This window comes from Phacochoerus africanus, chromosome 7, assembly GCF_016906955.1.
Source record: "Phacochoerus africanus isolate WHEZ1 chromosome 7, ROS_Pafr_v1, whole genome shotgun sequence".
Taxonomy (NCBI): domain Eukaryota; kingdom Metazoa; phylum Chordata; class Mammalia; order Artiodactyla; family Suidae; genus Phacochoerus; species Phacochoerus africanus.
The window spans coordinates 63,554,054-63,580,141 of record NC_062550.1 but is presented as its reverse complement, the minus strand read 5'-3'; the positions used below and the strand labels follow the sequence as shown (position 1 = coordinate 63,580,141).

Genomic DNA, 26,088 nt, shown 5'->3' with positions numbered 1-26,088 from the left:
CACAATTCAGTGATTTTTAGAATAGAGTTGTGCAGCCACCACTAAATACATTTTAGAAGTTTCACTGCCTTTAAAGAAACCTAGTACCCGTTAACAACCACTCCCCATTCCCTGCCTCCTCCCTCCTGCTGTTCCCCAGCCCTAGCCCCTGGTAACCACCCGTCAACTTCTTCTTCTTTAAATGTTACTATTCTAAAAAATTGCATTCTAAATGGAATCTACAATATGTGGCCTTTTGTGTCTGGCTTCTTTCACTTGGCATGTTTTCAAGGCTCATCTACATTGCAGCATGTGTTCCTTTTCATGGACTAATAATATTCCTTTGTATATAAATACAATTGGCCTATCCATTCATCCCCTGTTGAACATTTGGGTTACTTCCACCTTCCGACATTATGAATAACTCTTCTAGGACAGAACATTACTGCACAAGTCTTCGTGGGGGCACAGAGTGTCATTTCTGATGCAATTGTTGGCCATGTGGTAGCTCCACGTCTAATACTGAGACTAACTCCCAAATGTTTTTTCCAAGAAGCTGTACCATTTTACATTCTAAGGGTTTGTTTTCTCTTTTTAATTTTTAAAATAACCTTCAGAGTTTCCTCGGTGTCCCTAAAGACGGCCCACTCCCAGGGCCGCCCCTACGGAGCCCCAACGGTCTCCTCCCAGCCCCCAGGCCGCGGGAACCAGGGGCCCAAACAACCCCCGCCTGCACTGTGGGAAAGGTAGTTTCGGCCCCTCCTCCACAGCGCTCCCCGGCCGGAAAACAGACGCCATGCTGAGGCTCTGTGGACATTGTAGTTTCCTTCCTAGTTAGCCATGCAGAGACTACGTTAAGGAAAACTACAATCCCCAGAATCCCGCGGCGCAACGGCAGCCGAAGCGGCCAATCCGCGCGCCGCGCTCCCGCCTACCCCCTGGTCCGGGCCGCTCTCCAGGGCGTCTGTAAACACAGCCAGAGCCTGTCATGGAGGGGGAGGAGGAGGCGGTGGCGGCGAAGGGAGGCGTTCTGGGCCGCCTCCAGGGTCCGCTCTGCCATTCCTGAACTGGTCCCTCATTCCCGTGACTGTGGCATCAGGGAAGGGAACTGTTAGGCGAGAGAAGGGGGCAGTCAGAACCATATCCCCTTCTTCCCCCGGGGCGGGGCCGGGCCGGGCCAGACCGGCTGAGCAGAGGGAGGGTCGGGGGAGGGAGCGCCCGACCGGGCCGGCCTGTCTGCCGAGATGGATGACAGTAAGGTAAGTCCTGGGGTTTGCACGCGCAGGGCCGCCGCCTGCTTGTTGCTAAGTGCTCGTCCAGCAGCCGAGCCTCACTCCGTGGTCCACGCCAACACCTGCCTTAGGCATCCTTGCGCCTCCAGCTGTGACCCCAGGTACCCTGGCAGGAATTCAGGGAAGAGCGGCCTGCGTTTTTCCAGTAAGGGCCCACTCCTCTGGAAAATGTTCACACCCAAGGCCAACGGGTTGGTCAGCTTTTCCAACCTTAGTCCTTGACTTGCCTCCCGAAATAAGTGAAGAAACTACTGTGCCTTCTCTCTGTTCCTTCCCTTGCCGCCTCCCAGCCTTTCTCCACTTTGGAGCCCTTTCACTAGGGCACCCTGAACCGGCCCTGTGCCCCTCGACGGTCTCCCTTTCTCCTCTCAGGCTCGCTTACTCAATGCCCCATTCATATATTCGGTTCACTCCCCTCTGAGCTATTTTCCTGTGGTTGGTTGGAACGCACTGCTAAGCTCCTGTTGCTATTCGTCCAGAGTCTGGAATCTAACATCTTCTCGAAAGCCTTCTCCAAGAAAAGGGGTGAATTTCTTCTTGTTAATCTGTCTTAATATTCCATCCCCATCCCTCTTTCCCTATCCACATCATTTATCCCTATGAAGATAAGGTCACAAACAATATTGGTTAATTCATACAGTTTACATATAACCTTTCTGTCTGAACACAGCAGTGTTGTCCCGTTATATTTCGTGAGGATAGTGATGGTCAGTTTGTTGATCATCAGCTTATTGATGTTCTAGAATGTTTAGGAAGTTGGGTTTGCTGTTGTTTTTTTAAGGAATCAGACTTCTAGAATTTGCCAGTTTTCAAAGTAGACACTCAGTCCCTCTGCTTTCCACAGGTCTTACTTTCCATAGTCTCTGGCATGCTGCTTGTGGTAGTTTTTTCCTTCATTTCCCCCTTTCACCTAACCAATAACACTTGGCTACTATCAAGTTTTTGTTTCACTCATCCTAGAGATAATGGAAAATTTTCCATCTTCTCTCTGCGGCCTTTGTGGTTCTATGTTATCTCCTTTTCCTGTTCCTGCTGAAGGCACTGAGGAAAGTGATAGCAGAGAAAGCTTAACGCTCTACTCTGGAATTGGGACTCACTAGAGGAACAGTTTGCTTGTGAAATAGCAAACCCCTCCTAATAGGAAATACCATTGCCAAAACAAAAAGGTGGAGTTCTGAAAGTTTTACAGAAAAATCAGAAGATAATGTCTCATAACAACCTTTGCCAGCTTGATCTTTCAGTGTTAATATTAAAATTAAATCTGAGTACTATATCCATTATCTTCCCTAGATATGGCTGGGAAAGGATGCTGAAGAAAAGTATTCTTTAATTTCCTTAATTTGAGACTCTCCTGGTATATTTACTAATTTTGAGTTGTTTCTTTTTTCAAACCTTTGAGACATTAAATAACTTTCTCAAAGTCTTCAGTAATTGCAAGTAAATTCACCAGAAATACATTGAATTTTGAATTATTTTATCTTCCTATAAAATCACATAGAACTTATTTCTAAAACAAGCAAACTGTAGTGGGGGGTATAAAGTGTTACTGTTTTGCCTAGAGTGAAATTACATTTGGGGGAGGGGGTAGGCTATTCATAACTTACTTCTTAGGAGGGTCACAGCTAAGCAAAATGAATTCAGTTCTCATTTATTAAGTCATTGTTTTTGTGACAGTCTTTAGAAACCAGCAGTTTCTTCGATCTTTAATGATTATGGAAAAGAAAATCCCTTTCAGGTGTCTCTGGATGGATAGTGCTTCTGTGAATACACTACTTTCACTCTGAATATATGTAGCTGTGATGAGTAATATTTAAATGCCATGTACAGCAGGACTGGACTGCTTTCAGCAGTGCGGTAGTATGAAATGGCCCTTAAAAAAAGCCTTCCAGTCCTGCCTTACCCTGTGCTCTAGTTTACAGTCCTGCATAATTGTATTGTCTTCCTAGTTTACACATACATACTCACACACAAAACACTCTTTTCCCTTGCATTATGTACGGGTGATGGAGTCTCAGGTTCCATTTTCCCCATGTAAGGGAAGATGAGGGTTGGAGCTTCGAAGTATGGTGCTTGTGCTGGTGAGAGAATAAAAGATGACAAACTGGCTGACAGCAAGGCCAGGGCAACAGGAACAGGACAGAGTGGGCAGGAGCAGCAGCATTTGAATGAGCAGGTCAGGAAATATGATGATGATGTGAGCACCTCCTGTTACAAAGATTCTGTATTCTGAGTTGTTTCATCAGTGGTGATAAATGAGTTTGCCAAGAGCTCCTCACATTCTGCCATCTAGTTTTCTGGAGAGCAGGACAGATTTGAATGGGGGTGCAGCTTTGCCTCCCAAGTGTCTAGCAGTGTGCCTTGTACATGATAGAGTACTGGTTAATGGTGATTTGAGGCCGCATGACATTTGCAGCTGTGTTTGGCCCACACTACCCTCTGCTCCTGACTGTGCCCCCAAATGGGATAGGGACAGTAAGATGGGATGTGAAATGAACTTAAACTGTGCCCTTAACTGTGTCTCAGAGAAAGGTAGTCTACTGAGCCCACCACCTGCGGGTGAAAAAGTGCTTGTTTTTATGAAAGCCTCTGCTCCCTAACCTCCATTCATTTACAAAGAAAATCGAAATGTGTTATTTTCAGGGGCTTTGATCACAGACAGAAGATTATTATTTCTTGTTTTTACAATTGACTTTCATGTTTATTGAAGGAAGGAATGAGCAACTTAAAATATCCTAGGTCAAATGTTCTCCTGCTGCAGACCAAGCTGGTAAGAGACCACCATTCTGTATTGCCCAGTCTTCCTGCCAGTTTAGGAGCATCAAGTTCCAGTTGAGGGACTGGTAAGAGAGGGGGACAGCCACTGGCTAATAAGGACTGCCACTCTCCATACTTCCTTTCCACCTGTACTCCACAACTTATACTGAGATTACCTGATAATGAGGTTTTTTTATACCTTCATTACCCCTTAGGTCTTTTGTTCCAGTCACTTGTTCTGAGTAGTGCTGATTCTCACAAAGATTTTAACGTGGCCAAAAATCTCTTTGACGTTCCCAGAACTGTCCTTTGGCCTTGAAGTCCCTCCTGTTGGCCCCTTAGCCATCCTTCACTGCAGTTGGAACTACCCTCCTTGGACAATGGCACAAGGCTCAGAAAATTTCTGCCTTTTCTATTTTCTTGCTCCATCAATGCTTTCCACAAGACCAAGACAGAAGAGCCAACTCATTTACTAATCTCTGACAGTAAATATTAATGTTTTAACCTGCTTTCCTTTCCTGTGTGGGTTATGTGTACTTTTTAAATAGGGTACCTCTACAGATAATTTAACCCTAAGAAGTAATTGAATGCTACAGATATCAGTTGAAATTTAAGTGTAATTAACCTTATTCAGAATGTTTTGCTCTTTAAGGTTTTTATAAAAGTTTGTCCATTAATTCATTAATGGTCATTTATTGGACACCTAATATGTACCAGACGTGCTAGACAGCAGAGATACAAAGATGAATAAGAGTTTATAAATATTCTTAGGAGCTTTCATTTAAGTGAGCTAGGTAGACATATAGAAACATAATTACAGTGCAGTGAGGTAAGAAATGAGAGCAGCTGGAATTCCCTAGTGGCCTAGCAGTTAAGGATCTGGTATTGTCTGTCACTGCAGTGGTTTTGGTTCAATCCCAGGCCTCGGAACTTATGCATGCCATGGCTGTGGCCAAAAAAACCAAAATACAACAACAAAGAAATAAAGGGCAGTAGAGGTAGAGTGCTTTGGGGGCACTAAGAACGGATGCCTAACTGGGTATGTGACACATAGGTTCAGACAGTAGGAATGAATCTGTAAGGAAGAATGGGTGTCCCTCAAAATGGGTAAGAGGAGCTGTCCTATACAAAAGCATATTGCACTGGAAGATAAGTATTTTGGTAGGAGCTAGAGCAGGAAGTGGGGAGTTTCTTTAAAGGGCCAGAGAGTAAATATTTGTGAGCCGTGTGATCTCTGGTGCAGTTACTCAATTCTGCAAATATAGCATGAAAGCAGCTGTAGGCTATGTTCTGATAAAACTTTATTTCCCCAAACAAGCAACAGGTGTCTTTGGCTTGCCAGCTGGGCTGTAGTTTGCTGCTCCCTGAGCTAGAGCATAAGGCCTAAGTAGGGGTGTGGGCAGAGATAAGGATGGAAAGATGAATTAAGGTACAGATCATGATTTGCTTGGCAAGTTAAGCTAAGAAATTTTGGTCAGTATTTCTCAAAGTTTGGAATAAAGAAGACACTTGCTGAATCAGAATTTTGAGAAATGGGACCTGGGAATTTGAATTTTGCTTGACAACCAAGGCCACAGATGTCAGGGAGCTATTAAAGAATTTTAAATCAAAGCTGACAATATCAGATTTGTATTTTTGAAGAAAAATGCTAAAGGCTGGAGTTCCCGTTGTGGCGCAGTGGTTAACGAATCCGACTAGGAACCATGAGGTTGCGGGTTCGATCCCTGCCCTTGCTCAGTGGGTTAACGATCCGGCGTTGCCCTGAGCTGTGGTGTAGGTTGCAGACGCGGCTCGGATCCTGAGTTGCTGTGGCTCTGGCGTAGGCCGGTGGCTACAGCTCCGATTCGACCCCCTAACCTGGGAACCTCCATATGCCGTGGGAGCGGCCCAAGAAATGGCAAAAAGACAAAAAAAAAAAAGAAAAAGAAAAAAGAAAGAAAAATGCTAAAGGCTATATGAAGACCAGTTAAGGGTAAAGATGTAGGAATTGGGGCAAGACTAGAAGCAGATGGTCCAATTAGGAAAGAACAGGGATTGTGGCATATAGCAAGATTTCAAATCTCATTTCTACCACTTTCAAGTTATTATGATTTGGGACAGATTATTATTATTTTTTTACTGAACTATAATTAATTTACAATATTGTATTAGTTTCAAGTGAACAGTAGAGTGGTTCAGTTAATACCTTTTTCCAGATTCTATTCCATTATAGGTTATTACTAGATATTGAATATGGTTCTCTGTGCTATACAGTAGGTCCTTGTTACCTATTTTATATAAATAAGTGTGTATCTATTAATCACACATTCCTGATTTATCCCTCCCCCGGCCCCTTCCCCTTTGGTAACTTAAGTTTGTTTTCTATGTCTGAGAGTCTGTTTCTGTTTCGTATATAGGTTCCTTTGTATTATTTTTCAGATTCCACGTTAAGCGATATCATATATTTGTCTTTCTCTGACTTTCTTCTCTAAGTATTATGTATAATATTCTCTAGGTCCATCCATAGAGAATGCTGCAGATGGCATTATTTCATTCTTTTTTATGGCTGAGTAATATTTCATTTTATATATATGTATATATATATATAATCTTTCTAAGTCAATACTGCTGATGGGCACTTGGGTTGTTTTCATGTCTTGGCTATTGTGAATATTATTGCTAAATGTTGGGGTGCATATATCTTTTAGAATTAGAATTGTCATCTTTTCCAGATATATACCCAAGAGTGGGGTTGTCTGATTATTTGATAACTCCATTTTTGTTTTTTTTAAGGAACTTCCATACTGTTTTCCATGGTGGTTGCACCAGTTGACATTCCCACCAACAGTGTAGGAGGGTTCTCTTTTCTCCACACGCTCTGCAGCATTTATTACTTGTAGATTTTTTGATGTTGGCCATTTTGACCAGTGTGAGGTGATAACCTCATTGTAGTTTGATTTGCTTTTCTCTAATAATTAGTGGTGTTGAGCATCTTTTCATGTGCCTGTTGGCCGTCTGTATGTCTTCTTTGGAGAAATATCTAGGTCACCTGCCCATTTTTTGATTGAGTTTTTTGGGTGCTTTTTTTTTGTTTTTTGTTGTTTTTTTTTTTTTTTTTTGCTTTTGAGTTGTTTGACCTATTTGTACAGTTTGGATATTGTCACTCATATCATTTGCACATTTTTCCCATTCTGTAGGCTGTCTTTTAGTTTTGTTTATGGTTTTTCCTTTGCAGTTCAGAAGCTTTTAAGTTTGATTACATCCTATTTGCTCATTTTTGCTTTTATTTCCTTTTGCCTTTGGGAGACTGATCTAAGGAAATATTGCTGTGATTTATGTTGAACAGATTATTTAATCTCTTCAGAACTGTGTTTCTTTATCTATAAGGTGGATGTGTTAATAAAACCTTATTGAGTTAGTGTTAAAAGAACTTAGCACATAATGGGTTCAAAATAAACACGAGTCCTCTGTGATTCCTCACTAGCTTGGTTAGATTGCTCAGAAGAAAGGCCTGAGCTGAAGATCATGCTAGTGACCATTACCATGTAGGATGAAGTGGGTGTGGCATGCACAAAAATACTTGCAGGATGAAGAAAGTGGACAGAATAGAAAGCTAAAGAGACAGAATGCCGGAAAACCCTAAAATGATCAGAAGAGGCCAAGGAGTAGGACTCAGCAAAATAAACTGAAAAGGAGAGGTTAGTGATATAGAAGAATCAGAAAAAAGAAAAAAAGGGAAGGAGAGAGAGAAAGAAGGAAAGGAGGGAGTAAAGGAGGGAAGGAAGGAAAGGCTGTTGTGCCATCTAAGGAAAAAGAAAATTTTGAAGTGTGGATTTAGTCTACAATAAGATGCTACAAAAAAAGATCAAGTAAAGTAAGTAGTGAAAAAGTAACCTTTGTGCTTGGAAAATAGGAGACTGTTTATGGACCCAGCAAGAGAAGTTTCAGTGAAGTGATCTGCCAGAAGCCAAAATGTAACAATTGAGGAAGAGATGGGTGGGAAAGAAGCAAAGAGAGTTAAGTATATAAGCAAACCTCAGAGATAATGGGATTTGGTTCCAGACTAATGCAGTAAAGTGAATTTTACCATAAAGTGAGTCACAAATTTTTTGGTATACCAGTGTGTATAAAAGTTAAGCCTACACTATACTGTAGTCTGTTAACTGTATGATAGCATTATATCTAGAAAAAACAATGTACATACTTAAATTAAAAAATAGTACTGGAGTTCCCATTGTGGCACAGCAGAAACGAATCCCACTAGGAACCATGAGGTTGCGGGTTTGATCCCTGGCCTTGCTTAGTGGGTTAAGGATCCAGCATTGCTGTGAGCTGTGGTGTAGGTCGCAGATGTGGCTCAGATCTGGCGTGGCTGTGGCTGTGGCGTGGGCTGGCAGCTACAGCTCCGATTCGACCCCTAGCCTGGGAACCTCCATATGCTGCGGGTGCGGCCCTAAAAGGACAAAAGACAAAAGATAAAAAAACAAAACAAAAAGTGCTAAAATATGCTAACCCTTATCTGGCAATGCAGGGTTGCCATAAACCTTCATTTTGTAAAAAGTGTAACAAAATGAAGTACAATAAAATGAAATGTGCCTGTAGGCCACTCAGACGGAATCAGTTTGTAAGTTTCAGGCAGGGCTAAAATATTAAATATTCAGGCAGTATTATATTTAGCTGGCGGAGGGAGGGAAGAGGTGGGAGTCAACTCTCTGTCAGAGAAGGCTGGTTTATCTCCTTTCTTCTTTGCTGACTAGAAAAACCTGGCAGAAAAGTTAGCAGCAGGAAGATGTAATTAGACTTTCTTTCTTTCTGAAGATAGGATAAATAAGACAAAAAGCCAAAGCAACAGCTGTGAAGGAAGTTATGGGGACCTTAACACCAAATGAAAGTGTAGCTGCTTGTTTTTTTCCTTTAAAGTGGTAAAGAGCAGTGGCTGGGCACATTCATTTCTATCATATTTTTCTTTAATCGATGGAAGATAAAGTTTCTCTTTGTTTTCAAAAGAAAAGTGAGACAAGCTCTCCTGCCATTTTCCTTTTTAGCTGGGGCTGACGCTACCACTTCATGTAAATGCAATAATTCTCTTAGACGTAACAACTTGAAATTTTTGAGTTGCCTTAAGAATTAGAGCAGTAGGATGTAAATAAGTGCAAAAAAGGTGGTAAAATAATGAGAGTTCTTGATTGGTGTTTCAGATTTTTATATCCCTTATGATGGAGGTTTGACTTCCCTCCTTCTCTCCCTTCCTTCTGTCCATCCATCCTTCTGTAAGCTGGTGGTAGTCATGGTCTTAGTGATACCAATTTAAATAGACTGCAAGATACTGCTAATTTTGCTTTGCATTTTCTCATTCAATTATCAGTCTTTTAATAATCGTCTCTTAAATGCCTGGCTCTGGGCCAGATACAGTGAGTGTTGGAAAAGAAATGAAAAACACATCTTCTGTATCTGTGGTGCTCACATTACTACTGAGCCCTAAATCTAATGACAAGTGTCCTAAGACTGAGGTAGAGGGAGATTTGGCAGACAGATGTGGAGGCAGTGTGACCACAGAGGCCGAGATTGGGTTGATGTGGCCACAAATGAAGGATTAAATGTCGCCGCTACCAGGAGCTGGAAGAAGCAAAGGACGGCTTCTCCCCTAAGGCCTCTAGAGGGAGTGCAGGGCTGCCAACCTTCTGGCCTCCAGAACAGAGAGCATAAATTTGTTGTTTTAAGCCACCAAGTTTGTGGTAATTGTCACAGCAGGCACAGGAAACTAACATACTAGATATGATGACTTAGGTTCTGGCACTGGTCTTCTCCAGAACTAGAGCATGACGTGGCCAAAGGGCCCTTAAAGTTTATTCTTTCTGTGATGATCAGGTATTGCTTTTTTACAATAAAGAAAAACCCACTCAAGATATTTTAACAGGCTGAAAAGAAAGGTTAATTTGGCAGCTCTTTGTAAGATAAATTACCTAGGGAAGTAAGGATGGAAAAGGAGGGCTGAGGGGGGACCCACTGGGAACCTATTGTAATAATCTGTAAGTCAGGCCCAGAGTAATGTAGGTATAGGTAGTAGGAATAGAGAGGAAGAGACAAATCAGAGATGTTGTAAAGGAGTAAACTGGCATGACTTCAGGGGTTGGGCATGGAGAGTCACAATAGTAGAAGGAAATTTCAAAGAAGCAAAAATGAAAAAATGAAAAAGTTTGTTAACCTCCTCACCATTGTCCTCCATCAAGCGACTGATGTCACAGTGAGCTGGATTAAATGAATCCAGTCATTAAATGAATGACTATATTGCATTAATATAGCAGTATATATAAAGCACCTGTCCATTTGAGAGCCTTTGCCAAGAATTCTTTTTTTTTTTTTTGTCTTTTTACCATTTCTTGGGCCACTCCCGCAGCATATGGAGGTTCCCAGGCTAGGGGTCCAATCGGAGCTGTAGCCGCCAGCCTACACCAGAGCCACAGCAACGCGGGATCTGAGCCACATCTGCAACCTACACCACAGCTCACGGCAACGCCGGATCGTCAACCCACTGAGCAAGGCCAGGAATCCAACCTGCAACCTCATGGTTCCTACTCAGATTCATTAACCACTGAGCCATGACGGGAACTCCTGCCGAGAATTCTATGTTCAGGTTAATGAGTCCTACCCTAGAAATGTGGAAGGGAAATAATCATGCGTGATGAGAATGAGTTACCTTTGACAAGCTGCTGTGATGCAAATCAGGGGACTTTGGCACTAGGCTCTGCTCTGATACTGAAGATCTCTGAACTAAAACTGTGTCATCTATGAAATAAAGAGGTGTGTGTCAATGTGTGTGTGCGTGTGAAAGCATCCCTGTATGTCAGCACTCTTGTATATACTGATATCCTGCCCTTTCTAATGTTTTTCATATCTGCTGCATTTCATTAGTCTGAATATATTAAAAGTAAAGAACCTATCATACATTAATATTCCTGGAATTTGACAGTGTTGGGGGCATAGTGGGTGTTCAACAAAAGGTTGTTAAATAAATTAATTTTCCCCTCTTTACCTGAAGAAGATGAGGATGATAGTGTTTGCCTCCCCTGAGGTGGTGTGAAGTAGCAGGAGCTGACTGGGGGGGGCCTGGCTCAAGGCCCTGCCCACCCTAAGAGCTCCCTCCTTGCACTCCCTGATTCAGCCCTGAATTTGTTTCAGCTGTTTGTTCCTAAAAAGCTAGAAGTAAAATGATCCAAGAATCTTTGGGATAGAATTTAACCTGGACACTAGTGTCTTCCTCACTTGAGGAAGCCCCTAAAGAGTGTACACCCTAAACCCACTCTTCCTGCAGAAGTTAAACCCATTGCCTGGGGAGACTGTGGCATTGGGAGCTCTGTCTTGGCTAAATGCAGTAGTTTCTTCTTCATTCTCAGCCTTTTTAAACTCAAAAATTAAACCCTTTATGCTATGCCCCTCCCCTCCGTAATGTTCTTTATCCTCATCAGCTTGTGTCTCTGTGCCACCTTGATTCTTCCTTTGCTACTACTCTCTCTGCTCTCTAAGGTTCCTGTCATCTTATAATAGCCATATTTTTAAAAAGCTTTATTGAAAAATAACTCACATACCAATAATTCATGCTTTTAAAGTATATAATTCTGTGATATTTTAGTGTACTCACAGTTGTACAATGATCACCACCATGTAATTCCAGAATATTATCACCCCCAAAATAAACCCTTATAAACAAACTGTAGTATGTCCATATAGTGGAGTAGTGTTCTTATTATTTAGCCATAAAAGGAAACAAGCTATTAAGCTACAAAAAGATGTGGAAGAACTTAAATGTATATTGCTAAGTGAAAGAAACCAGTTTGAAAAGGCTACATATTATATGATTCTGACTATATGACATCTTAGAAAAGGCAAAGATGTACAGAAGTAAAAAAAAAAAAAAAAACAAGTCAATAAATGACTGCCAAGGTTTTAAGGCAGGGAAAATATTCTGTATGCTTCTGTAATGGCAGTTACATGACGTGATGCATTTGTCAAAACCCATAGAGTTGTACCATACAAAGAGTGAACCCTAATGTAAACAATGGACTTTCCTTATTCGTAATACATCAACATTTGGTTCATCAGTTGTAGTGAATGTGCCATACCAGTATGAGATGCTAGTAGGAGAAACCATGGGGGCAGAGAGAGAGGGACTATATGGGAACTCTGTAATTTTTTTAAAAAATTATTTTTTTTCCATTTTTTTGCTGAATTTTCCTGTAAACCAAAATGAGCTCTAAAAAATAAAGTCTATTAATTTTTAAAAAAGAAAAAAGGAGTTCCCTGTGGTACAGCAGGTTAAGGATCTGGCATTGATACTGTTGTGGCTCTGGTTACAGCTGTGGCGTGGGTTCCTTCCTTGGCCCTGGAACTTCCAGATGCCGTGGGTATGGCCAAAAAAAAAAAAAAAGAAAAAACCCTTAACAGTCACTCGCCATTCTCTCCTTCCCCTTCCCAGCCTTAAGCAACCACTGATCTACTTTATATTGCTATAGATTGCCTATTCTAGACATTCCATTATAAATAGAATCCTATAGTATGTGGCCTTTTGTGTTTGGCTTCTTTCACTTAGCATAATGTTTTCAAGGTTCATCGATGTTGTACCATGTATCAGTACTCCATTCGTTGTTATGGCTGATTGATGTTCCATTTTATGGATACACTGCATTTTGTTATCCATTAATCAGTTGATGGACATTTAGGCTGTTGCCACTTTTTAGCTATCGTGAATAATAGTACTATGAACATCTGTGTGTAAGTTCTTATGTGGACATATGTTTTCATTTCTTTTTAGGATATACTTAGGGGTAGAATTGCTAAGTCATATGGTAATTCTATGTTTAATATTTTGGAGGAACTGCGAAACTATTTTCCAAAGTGGGCACTATTTTACATTCCCACAAGCAATGTAGGAATATAACACCTATACCAACACTTGTTATTGGCATTTTGCCATAAATCTATAGCCATCCTAGTGGGTTTAAAGTGATAATCCCATGATTTTGAATCTCATTTCTCTAATGACTAATGATGTTGAGCATTATTTCATATGCTTATTGGCCATTTGTATATCTTCTTTGGAGAAATCTCTATTCAGGTACTTTGCCCTCATTCCTTTTTTGTTTTTTGGGTTTTTTTTTTTTTTTTTTGCTTTTTAGGGCTGTACCTGCAGCATGTGTAAGTTCCCAGGCTAGGGGTGAATTGGAGCTGCAGCTGCTGGCCTATACCACAGCCACAGCAACACCAGATCCATGCTACGTCTATGATGTGATCTACACCACAGCTCATGGCAATGCCATATCCTTTAACCCAATGAGCGGGGCCAGGGATCAAACCCAAGTTGTCATGGATACTAGTCGGGTTCATTATCGCTGAGCCACAACAGGAACTCCACTTCCCTTCATATTAATTGGATTATTTATCTTTTTATCGTTGAGTTGTGAGAGTACTTTATGTATCTGGATCTAACTCCCTTGTCATAGATATGATTTACAAATATTTACAAATATTTTCTCCCATTCAGTGAATTGTCTTTTCACCTTGATGCTGTCCTTTGAAACAGAAAATTTTTAATTTTGTGAAGTCCAGTTTATTTTTTCTTTTGTTGCTTATGCTTGTGATGTCATATATATAAGAAACCACTGCTGGAGTTCTTGTCGTGGTGCAGCAGAAACGAATCCGACTAGGAACCACAAGGTTGCGGGTTTGATCCCTGGCCTCACTCAGCTCATTGCCGTGAGCTGTGGTGTAGGTCTCAGACATGGCTCCGATCCTGCCTTGCTGTGGCTCTGATTTGACCCCTAGCCTGGGAACCTCCATGTGCCACAGGTGTGGCCCTAAAAAGCAAAATAAATTAATTTAAAAAAAAGAAATCATTGCCTCATCCAAGGTCACAAAAATTTATTCTTATGTTTTCCTCTTAAGGGTCCTGTAGTTGTCTCTCTTTAATAAATTCAGCCTTTTATTCTGAGTTAATTTTTATATATAGCATGTTGTAAGAGTCCAACTTAATTCTCTGTGGCTATCCAGTTCTCCCAGCACCATTTATTGAGAAGACTATTTTTTCCCCATTTCTCTCTTGTTCTGGTACATTGTTGAAAATCAGTAGGGGGAAAAAAAAATCAGTTGACCATAAACATAAGGGTTTAATTCTGGATTCTCAATTATTTTCCATTGATCTTTATATTTATTCTTGTGCCAGTATTACACTATCCTGATTACTGTAGCTTTCTAATAAATTTTGAAATCAGAAGGTGTGACCCCTCCACCTTTGCTCTTTTTCAAGATTGAGTTGGCTATTTTGGTTCTATTATATTTCCATATGAATTTTAGGATTATCTTGTCAGTTTCTGCAAAAAGTTAGATGGAATTTTGATAGGGATTGTGTTGAATATGTAGCTCAATTTGGGGAGTATTGTCATTTTAATATTAAGTCTGCCAATCCATTAATTTGGAATATCTTTCTTTTATTAGATCTTCTTTAATTCCTTACAGTGATTTTTAATGGTTTTCAAGTGTTTAAGTTTTGTATTTGTTTTATTACATTTGTTCCTAAGTATTGTGTTCTTTTCTATGCTCTCCTAAATGGAATGTTTTCATAATTTTGTTTTCAGCTTATTCATTGTGTATAGAAACACAACTGATTTTTATATATTGATCTTGTATTTGCAACCTTGCTTAACTCATTTATCAGCTCTAATAGTTTTTTTCTGTATTCCTTAGAATTTTCTATGTATATGATCATATCATCCTTAAATAGAAATAGTTTTACTTTTTCCTTTCTAATCTGAATGCCTTCTCTTTCTTCTTCTTGCCTTCTTGCTGTGGCTAGAACTTCCAATACAATGTTGAATAGAAGTTACAAGAGAAGACAAGATCCTTCGTTTCTGATCTTTGGGGGGAAGCATTCAGTCTTTCACCTTTATGACATTTGCTGTGGATTTTTTTCATAGATGCCCTTTATCGGGGTGAAGAAGTTCCCTTCTATTCCTCATTTGGGTGTTTAATTTTCTTTTCTTATGGCAGCTTTGGTTTTGGTATCAGGCTGATAATTGGTTCATAGGATGAACTGGGAAATGTTCCTTCCTCTCTGTCTTTTGAAAGAGTTTGTAAAGAATTAGTGTTAATTCTTCAAATGTTTGGAGAATTCTTCAAATGTTTGGAGTCACCTGGACCCTGACTTTCTCTATGAGAAAATTTTTAATTACTTTTCCAGTTTCTTTGTTATAGGTCCTTTTAGATTTTCTATTTCTTCTTGAGTCAGTCTTACTACTTTGTGACTTTCCAGAAATTTGTCAATTTCAACCACGTTATCTAGTTTTGGGGCATGTAATTTTTCATAGTATTCCCATATAACCATTTTTACTTTGGTGAAGTCAATAGTGATGACTTCTCTCTCAGTCTTGATTTTGGAGTTTTGAATGTTTTCTCTTGGTCAGTCTAGGTGAAGGTTTGTCAATTTTTTTAGTCTCTCAGAAGAACCAGGTGGTGTTTTTTTTTCCTGTTGTTTTTCTAGTCTCTGTTTCATTTATCTCTACTCTAATATTATTTCTTTCATCTACTTGCTTTGGGTTTAATTTGCTCTTTTTTCCCCTAGTTCTTAAAGTAGAAAATTAGGTTATTGGTTTTAAAATATTACTTCTTTCTTTATTTAGATGTTTATAGCTCCTGGGCACTGCTTTAGCTTTATCTCATAAAGTTTTGGTATGTTTTCCTTTTCCTTCATCTTAAAGTATTTTTTAAATTTCCCTTATGAGCTCTTCTATGACTCATTGGTTATTTAGGAATGTCTTTTTTTTAATCTGTCATATTTATTAAATACTTATTGTATACTAAGGTAAAATATATATGACCAAGTCCCTGGTGCTTACTTTCTGAAAATCGTGAGCTTTAGTTTTTAACTTATTTCAAAGGAGAAAGTGTTAAAAAAGTTAGCAGAAAAGTAGATTTTCATTCTTACTTGCTTATGATAAATAGACTTTAACATTTTTAATATCTAATGAAGACAGACTTAGTATTACAGAGGCCCTACTGAAATCTAACATCTCTAATATCCTACCTTTGTGAAGTAAGTTCTCTGTGCAGGGCAAGACAAAATCAATGGCTGGCAGGTTTCTTTTCTTAGCAGTTGGGGTTAGGTGGACAGGCCTTGTGTTTCCCTTTGTACCTTTGGTCCCCAGCTCACAAGTGTGTTTTGGGGAGGAACAGGAGGTAACATGGATAGCCAATAAAGAGGTACATTGTTGTAAAAATAGCTGTTTAAAATTTCATGTCGCTTTATGTCAGTAGAAATAAAATTAGAACAGAAAATAAATTTGGGGGTTATTTTCATAGTTTTCTTTGGAGTTTGTGTTGGTGCATAAAAATCAGTACTTTTCTTTAGCTACAATAATGTGCTTCCTCACAGAAGACATAGGAGAGTGGGTGGGGGGGCGGTGGGTGAAAAAGAAAATGTGGTTATTACCGAGTTTGTGAAAATTTTAAGAAACACTGGTAAGACTTAACTTGTGGCTCAGAGATCTTTAAGGAATTTGTGAGGTTGATTTCAGTTTTAGTTTCTGGTTCCTAATTTCTAATTAACTTCCCTTATTTGTCCCCCAGTCTTTATGGCTTATGAAATATATAAAATTCATTTGTTAGGACAACTTAGTATACTAAGCTACATTTGTATAATACTTTTTCTTTCTTTTTACAAAGTGCTTTCATACATTATTTTACCTAAGATTTACAGAAATGCTGTGATGTGCTTGACTCTTAGAAACCGGTACACTAATCAGATTTAGCTAGCACCAAAAGCCAAAAATTCAGTTTATTACTGAGGAAATATTAAGCTAGAGTAGTGGTGGTTTTAAATGTAATTTTACAGATGACATAAAATGCAAGAGCCCTGGGTTGCCTTCCTACTTTAAAAAAAAGTAATAAAACACTTCCAATTTAAGTATTTTGCTACCATGAAAACTAAACAAAGGGTTATAACTTTTATTTGATTTTTATGACTATGCTAGGTTTGTATAAAAAAAATCAATGAAATCTTTGAAGTACACTGTGTCCTCTCACTGGCTTCTGAAAGGCAGCCATTCCTGAATTCCATTCCTGAATTAATTAAAAGCAGCAGTATATGAGATATTAGATTATAGCAGGGTGTGATTGATGACTCATTTTAATGCCTAAAGAATAGATGTGATTACTGTTTATTTCACTATAGACATGAGTTTAGACATGACTATACTTGAAGCAGCGCAGTCACACACAGATTGCTAGAGATGGAATTGTTTGCCAAAGAAATTTCTGGACTTTCCCTTTCCACATAAGGTTTTTTTGAAGAAAGGAACTGGGACAAGAGATCTGTCATGTAGTTAAGGTGACAAGAAATCTTATTAAATTTCAGTCTGGTTTGACAGTTGCTTGTCCTTATGATTTTTTGAAAGTGGAATTTAGTTTCACAAAAACTATGTGGAAACTAAGCCAGAGATAAGGATTCTTCCTTGATGCAGTTTAGGTAAATATAGTGCTTCTTAAAAACTATGTCAGTAGCAAATACACTTTATTCTAATGTAGGGTGATTTCAAAATATTTTATTACAATTGATGTAATATAAGGATAATTTAAAATTTAGTCCATGGTAATATTTGGTCCACTAGTCATCCTACAATTGCTAATTATATATTTGACTCTGAAGAAAAGTTTCTTGAGGTGTATATTATTATTTGGGGGGAAAATGTGATGATGCAGAATAGGAAAGCTTTAAAATACCAGTTTTTGAAAAGTTGCAACTAATTTGGGAATAGTACTCAAGCAGCTAGCGTTTAAGATGGTGGTGTAAAGAAAAGATATTTTCTCAGAGCCTCAGAGTATTCGATCTCATTTCAGAACCCCCTTAAAATGCTAGATGCAGTAGCTAGCCATCCTGTTGTGACACAGGCTTTGGTAAATATAGCTAGTTCCCATTTGAAGTTTGGCTTTCCTGACCTAACCATCATACTGCATAATGATCTGATCTTTATAGGGTACTGGGTACTGTTGGTGTATGGTATTAATAGTGATTTCAAACAAACAGATCAGAGTTTTTCTATATCCAAATAAATATTGATCCTTTTAGTTTTATTACCTGTAAGGCTTCTATGTTTATTCCAGTGACTTGCCAGTGTTTGAGTTTTTCATCTTCTCTCTTAATTGCCTTTAAAGCCTCAGCATTATTCTTTTCAGTATACTGAAGTTAATGACATTTTTATTCTCTGAGAGTAATTTTCAGAAAGAACTAGACATCATTCAGAACCTCATCAGATAAAGTGGACAATTAGGTTGTTTGGGAATTTAAAGAATAATGTATCACTAGAAAGTAATGTGGCACATTGTGTTGTGGCTTGTAAGAAACTGGCTCCAAAAGCAGCTTCCAAGAAAGCTCGTTCATTGGAAAAAGGTACCCCTTTCAAGATGACTCCTTTAAAGGAAATTCATTTGATGTATAAGTTCAGGTTCATTTATTTTAACATTCATTATCTTTATCTCAAAATTACGTCTTGTATAAGCACTTGAGGACATTCCAAAGCTAAACAATGAAGAAGATCAGGAGTTCCCGTCGTCGCGCAGTGGTTAACGAATCCGACTAGGAACCATGAGGTTGCGGGTTCAGTCCCTGCCCTTGCTCAGTGGGTTAACGATCCGGCGTTGCCCTGAGCTGTGGTGTAGGTTGCAGACGCGGCTCGGATCCCGCGTTGCTGTGGCTCTGGCGTAGGCTGGTGGCTACAGCTCCGATTCGACCCCTAGCCTGGGAACCTCCATATGCCGCAGAAGTGGCCCAAGAAATAGCAAAAAGACAAAAAAAAAAAATGAAGAAGATCAAATTACTTTGCCAGTCACCAAAAACTTGTGCCTATACAGGTAAATAAATAACAAGGATATTGAGAGGATGTTTCTGATACAAATGGGAGCAGTTAGAAATCTCCCGAGACAGTCTAGGGTTATAATTATAGACTTTGAAAGGCAGGAGAGAATTATCCTGCGGATTTCAGGGACTTCCTGTATTTTCCTTTGGGCTCAGCAAATTTGAAGAGGGAATCAATAGCCAAATTTCTTAGGATATGGATTTATTTATATATGCACACAATTTTATATATAAATTTATACTTTTCTAATAGTAAATATTTAACAATTATAAAATTACACATTAGAAAAAAGCTATTTATCATCACACTTAACAGAGAATCCTCACTGACCTTTTATTGACATCCTTTCTTCTAAGTGTTGTTTTATGATTGAGATCATACTGAACTTACGATTCCAAATATTGATTTTTTTTTACTTATTTTCTTAAGTCAATAAAAATTCTTTGTGAACAAATATTTAGTGGCAATCTTTTAGTTTTTTATTATCCAGCTACATATGGTTCATAAAGTTTACTATTAAGCTATGTAAAGGTTATTATTAGAAAAAGTTTATTATTTAAAGAAATAATGAAAACTTATATTATTGCTTCTCTCACATTCATGGTATCAGAAGTAGCAGGAAAGGAGTTCCTGTCATGGCTCAGTGGTTAATGAATCCAACTAGAAACCACGAGGTTTTGGGTTCGATCTCTGGCCTTGCTCAGTGGGTTAAGGATCTGGCGTTGCCATGAGCTGTGGTGTAGGTCGTAGACGTGGCTTGGATCCCGAGTTGCTGTGGCTGTGGGCCGGCAGCTACAGCTCCAACTGAACCCCTAGCCTGGGAACCTCCATATGCCGTGGGTGAGGCCCTAAAAAGACAAAAAGAAAAAGTATCAGGGAAAAAAATAGGAAGCAAAGAATCATAAGGCATTTGATGGAATTATGCTTTCTTAGTTCCACAGGCTCTGTTTATTACTTGAAAACGTTTTCCTTGCTAATATGCAGCCACATTCACTTTCCTAGACCCACAACTAAGGGAAAAAATGCCTACTTCTCTCTCTCAAAGGTGGTTGGAGGCAAAGTGAAGAAGCCTGGCAAACGCGGTCGAAAGCCAGCCAAAATCGACTTGAAGGCCAAACTCGAGAGGAGCCGACAGAGTGCAAGAGAGTGTCGGGCCAGGAAAAAACTGAGGTACCAGTATTTGGAAGAGTTGGTATCCAGTCGGGAAAGAGCCATTTGTGCCCTCAGAGAGGAACTGGAAATGGTGAGAAAGTCTGTCAATAAATGCACAAAACAATCAACCTAAGCTGCATTAAAACATGAAGACACCAGTTTTCACCTATCCAGTTGAAAAACATGGAAAAGAAATATTAATCTGTTAGCCAGCACATAGACAGATAAGCAGTTCATACACTGCTGGTGGGAGGAGAAAGTGACTATTTCATTGAGGATTGTTTATGATTTTAAAAAAACAAGGAAAATAACCCAAATGTTCAATAATAGGGGATGGATTAAATAAATTATACTACATTCATATATTGGATGACTTTGCATCCAATAGAAATCACAATGCACACATATGTTTACTGATTAGAGAGACATTTACACTATATTGCTAAGTGGAAAAAGCAGTATAATATGTAACAATATGCATAGTATTGTACCATTTGTGTTTGATATTTATTTATTTATTTGGCCTGTTTTTATTCATTCTTTCATGTAGACTTAAGAGACTAGAAAGCCCCTTACCATTAGTTTAGGAGAGGAGGTGACAGGTTGGAAAAGAAGGAGGTAATACTACCATGATCATTACAAAACTGGGGCAGGCTCTTCCAGCTTGTTAAGAGGGCAAGGAGATAAAGTTGGGGCATGAAGAGAGTCCAGTTATACATTATTCAGTAGACTTTTTTATTTTTTATGTTTTTTTTTTTGTCTTTTTTTTTTTGCCATTTCTTGGGCCGCTCTCGCGGCATATGGAGGTTCCCAGGCTAGGGGTTCAGTCAGAGCCATAGCCACCGGCCTACACCAGAGCCACAGCAACGCGGGGATTCAAGCCATGTCTGCAGACACCACAGCTCACGGCAACGCAGGATCCTTAACCCACTGAGCAATGCCAGGTATCGAACCCGCAACCTCATGGTTCCTAGTCGGATTCGTTAACCACTGAGCCATGACGGGAACTCCCTCAGTAGACTTTTTAAAAATACATTGAGTTTGACTTATAAATTATTTCTCAGCTTCTGCAGTGTAAGCCACTGGAGGACATAGTCTATGGAATGATTAATCTTTTATATCCCCAAAGTCCATGGTATGCACCCTGGTAGAAAGTAGATATTTAGTGAATATTTATGAAATAGAGAAAGGAAATTACAAAATTATTTATCTTAGCAGAAATAATGTGACAGCAAAAAGTGATGAATTCTTTTTTTTTTTTTGCTTTTTTAGGACCGCACCTGCAGCATATAGAAGTTCCCAGGCTAGGGGTCGAATATCAGAGCTACAGCTGCTAGCCTATGCCACAGCCACAGCAACGCCAGATCTGAGCCACATCTGCGACCTACACCACAGCTCAGGGCAACGCCAGATCCTTAACCCACTGAGCAAGGCCAGGGATCAAACCTGCATCCTCATGGATGCTAGATGGATTCGTTTCCACTGTGCCACGAAGGGAACCCCCAAAAGGAGATGAATTCTAATGAGTGGTACAACTGGGGAGATAACTCTTTTAGCCAGAGGGCCTTTTTAATATGAGCCAAACATCACAAGAAAGATGCAGCCATGTTTTTTCACCCACTTCTGAAGACACAGGCCTCAGCCATGTCCTGGGTTATGAATAGGAGGTGGAATTCCCAGCAGCCATTGGACCATTGGTTATGGGAGTTCTTATGTCTAAGATTTCTACCTGTGGTTGCGGAACTCTGACTAGTAAAATTTTACTTAAATATATTTTACACGTTTCAGTACAAGCAGTGGTGCATGGCAATGGACCAAGGAAAAATCCCTTCTGAAATAAAGGCCCTACTCACTGGAGAAGAGCAGAGCAAATCTCAGCAGAACTCAAACAGGCACCTGAAAGCTGGGAAGACAGAAGCTAACAGCAATTCCTGTGAGTACAGTACATGGGAGAATTTATATTTAGAGGAATGACTTAAAGTAGGGTTTCTCTTTTTTTTTTTCTTCCTCTTCTTAGGGTTGCACCTACAGCATATGAAAGTTCCCAGGCTAGGGGTTGTACTGGAGCTGCAGCTGCTGGCCACAGCCATGTCAACACCAGATCCAAGCCACATCGAGACTTGTGCTGCAGCTTGCAGCAATACCTGATCCTTAACCCACTGATCAAGGCCAGGGATCGAACCTGCATCCTCACACTATGTCAGGTTCTTAACCTGTTGAGCCACAATGGGAACACCATAAAGTAGGGTTTCTATTAACCACTTTTCTTGGTATGTCTTCAAATAAAATGTTGATGTCATTTGTAATACATTAATAAGCAAGTGAAATGGTGTTAAGATTCAAAATATTGAAATGTGTTTTAAATGGGGTGTAGAAAGAGCAACTGATATATTCAAGGAAATTTTTAAAAGTAGACTTAATAAGAGTGTACCATTCTAATTACTGTTAATAATAATACATTTTATTTGTATTTTGGTTTACAAAGTACTTTCACTTATATTTATCTTAATTATTTCTTCCAATAATTGTGTTAAGTATAATTATACTTTTCATTTTATAAATGAAGAAATAGCAGAGGTGCTCAGTAAGGTGCTCAGGGTCACACAGCTATAACAGTAGACCCTGTCCTCCCCTAGTTCAGGTTCTGTCCTCATTCAGTAGCCCATCACTATAAGGATTTTTTTTTTTTAAGGAGAAATTCACATAACATAAAATTAATCGTTTTAAAGTGGCAATTCTGAGGCATTTAGTACACTCCCAGTGTTGTACAACTACCATTTCTACCTAGTTAGAAAACATTTCATCACCCCAAAAGAAAGCTCTAGACTCATTAAGCATTACTTACTTAATCCCTTCCCTCTAGCCCCTGGTAACTGTGAATCTGCTTTCTGCCTCTGTGGATTTACCTATTCTACATATTTCACATAAATGGTATCATACAGAGTGTGACTTTTTGTATCTGGCTTCTTTGATTTAGCATAATGTTTTTGAGGTTCATCCACTTTGTAGCATATATTAGTACTTTCTATTTTATGACTGCATAATATTCCATTGTATATGTAGACCACAATTTGTTTACCCATTCATCCACTGATGGGTACCTTTGCGCTGTTGCAAACAGTGCTGCTATAAACACACATATACACTTAATGTATTTGAGTACCTGTTTCCAGTTCTTTGGGGTATATACCTAGAAGTGGAATTGCTGGGTCATATGGTAATTTGATATTTAACTTTAGAGGAACCACAAACAGTGGCTGAAATGTTCTGCATTACCACCAAAGTATTTCTCTATATCCTGCCAGTACTTTTTATTTTCCATTTTTGAAAACTATAGCCTTCCCAGTGGCATCAGATGGTGGTTTTGATTTGGATTTCCCTGATGACAAATGTTGAGCAGCTTTTCATGTGCTTTTTGGACATTCGTGTATCTTCTTTGAAGAATTGTATCTTTACGTCCCTTGCCCATGTTTTAATTGAGTTGTTTTTCATTTTGTTAACTTGTAAGAGTTTGTCATATATTCTGGATTCTGGATCTTTATCAGATATATGATTTACAGATATTTCTCCCATTCTATAGCTTGTCTTTTCACTTTCTTGATAGTGTCCTTTGGTGCACAAAACTTAATTTTGAGGAAGTCGATTTTATCTATTTTTGATTTTGCTGTTCATGCTTTGGGTGTCATATCTAACACTCTATTGTCAAATCCAAGGTCATGAAGATTTGATTTGCCCCTATGCTTTCTTCTAAGTAAAGCTCTTTGTTTTAGGTCTTACATTTAGATCATTGATCTATTGAGTTAATTTTCCTGTATGGCGTGAAAATTTTATGTATAGAATAACATCTATCATCATTTGTTAAGGAGGCTGTAAAGATTTTAGAATGAAGTGTCATGTATTGATTTCTTCATCATTGTGATTGCTTTGGGAGCACTTGAAATAATTATAAGGAAATGTTACAAATTTTTTATCTTTTAAAAAATTTTTATAAATTTGTAGGATTGGCTTTTTCCTAACTTATAACATCTGCATTAATCTAAATTGACTTAATGAAAAAAAGCCAAATCAGTTGTTTTCTTTCACTCTTTACTTAAAAACAGCCTTCCCCTAGGAGTTGCTGTTGTGGCTCAGCAGTAACGAATCTGACTAGTATCCATAAAGCTGCAGGTTCCATCCCTGGCCTTGCTCAGTGGGTTAATGATCCCACATTGCCATGAGCTGTGGTGTAGGTCGCAGACACGGCTCAGACCTGGCGTTGCTGTGGCTGTGGTGTAGGCTGGCACCTGCAGCTCCATCTCCAATTAACTCCTATCCTGGGAACTTCTGCATGCCCTGGTGTGGCCCCCCCCCCAAAAAAAAAAGAGCCTCCCCATGGACAGTTAATTTTTTTTTTAATTATGCATTTTAAAACAGATTAACCAAACTTCATTGACTTTAAAAACATTCTTACATTTATAACTGTATTTTTCAGGGTGAAGATCATATAAAATGATGAGTTGGTGGTTGAAGCCAATATTCTGATTCCTAAGGAGGATGGATGGGCAAGATTACTCCTTGGCTCCATTTACTACCTACTGCCTAGTCATCTCTGTAAATCTGCAGTTTCTACCAAAATGTGTGATCATAGATCTCAAAGGATTTTGCTTTAATCTTCAACACTTAAAAATTTACAAACATTCAGACCTGTTCTTGCTGGTATTGCCACCCATGGCATTTAACATGTTGCAATGCTTGAAAGCACAGGAGTAGAGAGAATGGGTGAAGATTGTATTTTTGCACCTCAACTCCACATTGCTTTATTGGTTAATTTATATTCTTTCCATGTAATTCATGTAATTGTATGTGTATGTATGTTTAGGTGTCACCTCCTTTCATGTTTTTGATTCCCCTACAAAGAGAAACCAAATGGGCTGATTACTGACTATAAGTTCTTAGCCTTTATGGACCTAATCTTATTTCTTAATATTTACTTGAGTAATGTTTATTTTCTGCATAACCATGATTTCTCCTGTGAGCCATTCCAGCATAAGCTGTGAATATGTATTAACAAATATATACATTTCTATTTTTATAATCCATAATGATATGCCTATTTTAAATAATGTACACTTTAACCAAATCCATCAAGAAAGCCCTTAAGATAGCCTCTATTTAAAACTTTTGTTGCTGTCTTCTAAAACTGTATTTTTAAAAGTTTGCTAGGGCCTAATCCATACTTGGAGAATCATTAATCAAACTTTATTTTTAAACAAGAAGTAACCTGTTAGGCATTTCAGCAGCATACATCATCTTGACAACCCAGAGTACAAATATATGTATGTGTTTCTATTGTATGTCTATATATATGTGTGTATGGGGAGGGCCGGAGTGAATATTCACACACATTTCGTTGTGTGGTCAACTAACTTGGAGAATTTTTCTAAAGAAAATAGGATGAAATTAGCTGCTGAGATGGAGTTTCTGCCTCAAGAGATCTGGAACGAAATGAGGGACAGATTGCTGGTAGATCTAATGGCTATAGCCATAACCACCGGAACACTTCGTTTCTTCCCTGACTTGAGTTTCCTGATGAATGTATTCTGAGCCAGAAAGAAACACACTGTGGGTGTGCGTTGGGTTCAGCCCTGGCTGTGCCTTCTCTCTGGAGTGAAGCACTGGAGCCAGAGGCGCACACAGCACCGCCCCTTGTGGGCCTGGCAGGAGTGGCAAAGGGCAGAGTTCTCTCTAGCTCCCATCACAGCTGCTTTTGCTTTCTTCCTGGCTGCCAAATGGAGTGATGGCTGAGGATCCACGCTCATAATATGATACACTCAGACCTGGGAATCTTTCGATTTCCCCGTTGAGACACTTTATCACTCTTTTCTCTTTCCCATAGTTGAATCAGGAGTTGTGTTCTCTGTTGCTGCTAAATTATAATTTTCCTTTGTGCTAATGAAGCAAACATTTGGCTTCCAAACAAAATATGTTGTGTTATGAAATAGCAGTTTAAGAGGAGGCATCATAGTCTAGATTGTCTATGAGGTGGAACAGGA

At 39.1% G+C, this 26,088-nt stretch overlaps 1 protein-coding gene across 1 annotated transcript; it reads left to right on the top strand.

Moving 5' to 3' along the window:
• The first annotated feature begins 901 nt into the window (after positions 1–901).
• Positions 902–25,800, top strand: CREBL2 (cAMP responsive element binding protein like 2). Its single transcript, XM_047787517.1, has 4 exons — positions 902–1,238; positions 19,950–20,147; positions 21,845–21,989; positions 24,528–25,800. Exons 1-4 carry the CDS (start codon positions 1,224–1,226, stop codon positions 24,530–24,532), a joined length of 363 nt encoding a protein of 120 aa, XP_047643473.1. The 5' UTR covers positions 902–1,223; the 3' UTR covers positions 24,533–25,800.
• Positions 25,801–26,088: the final 288 nt, after the last annotated feature.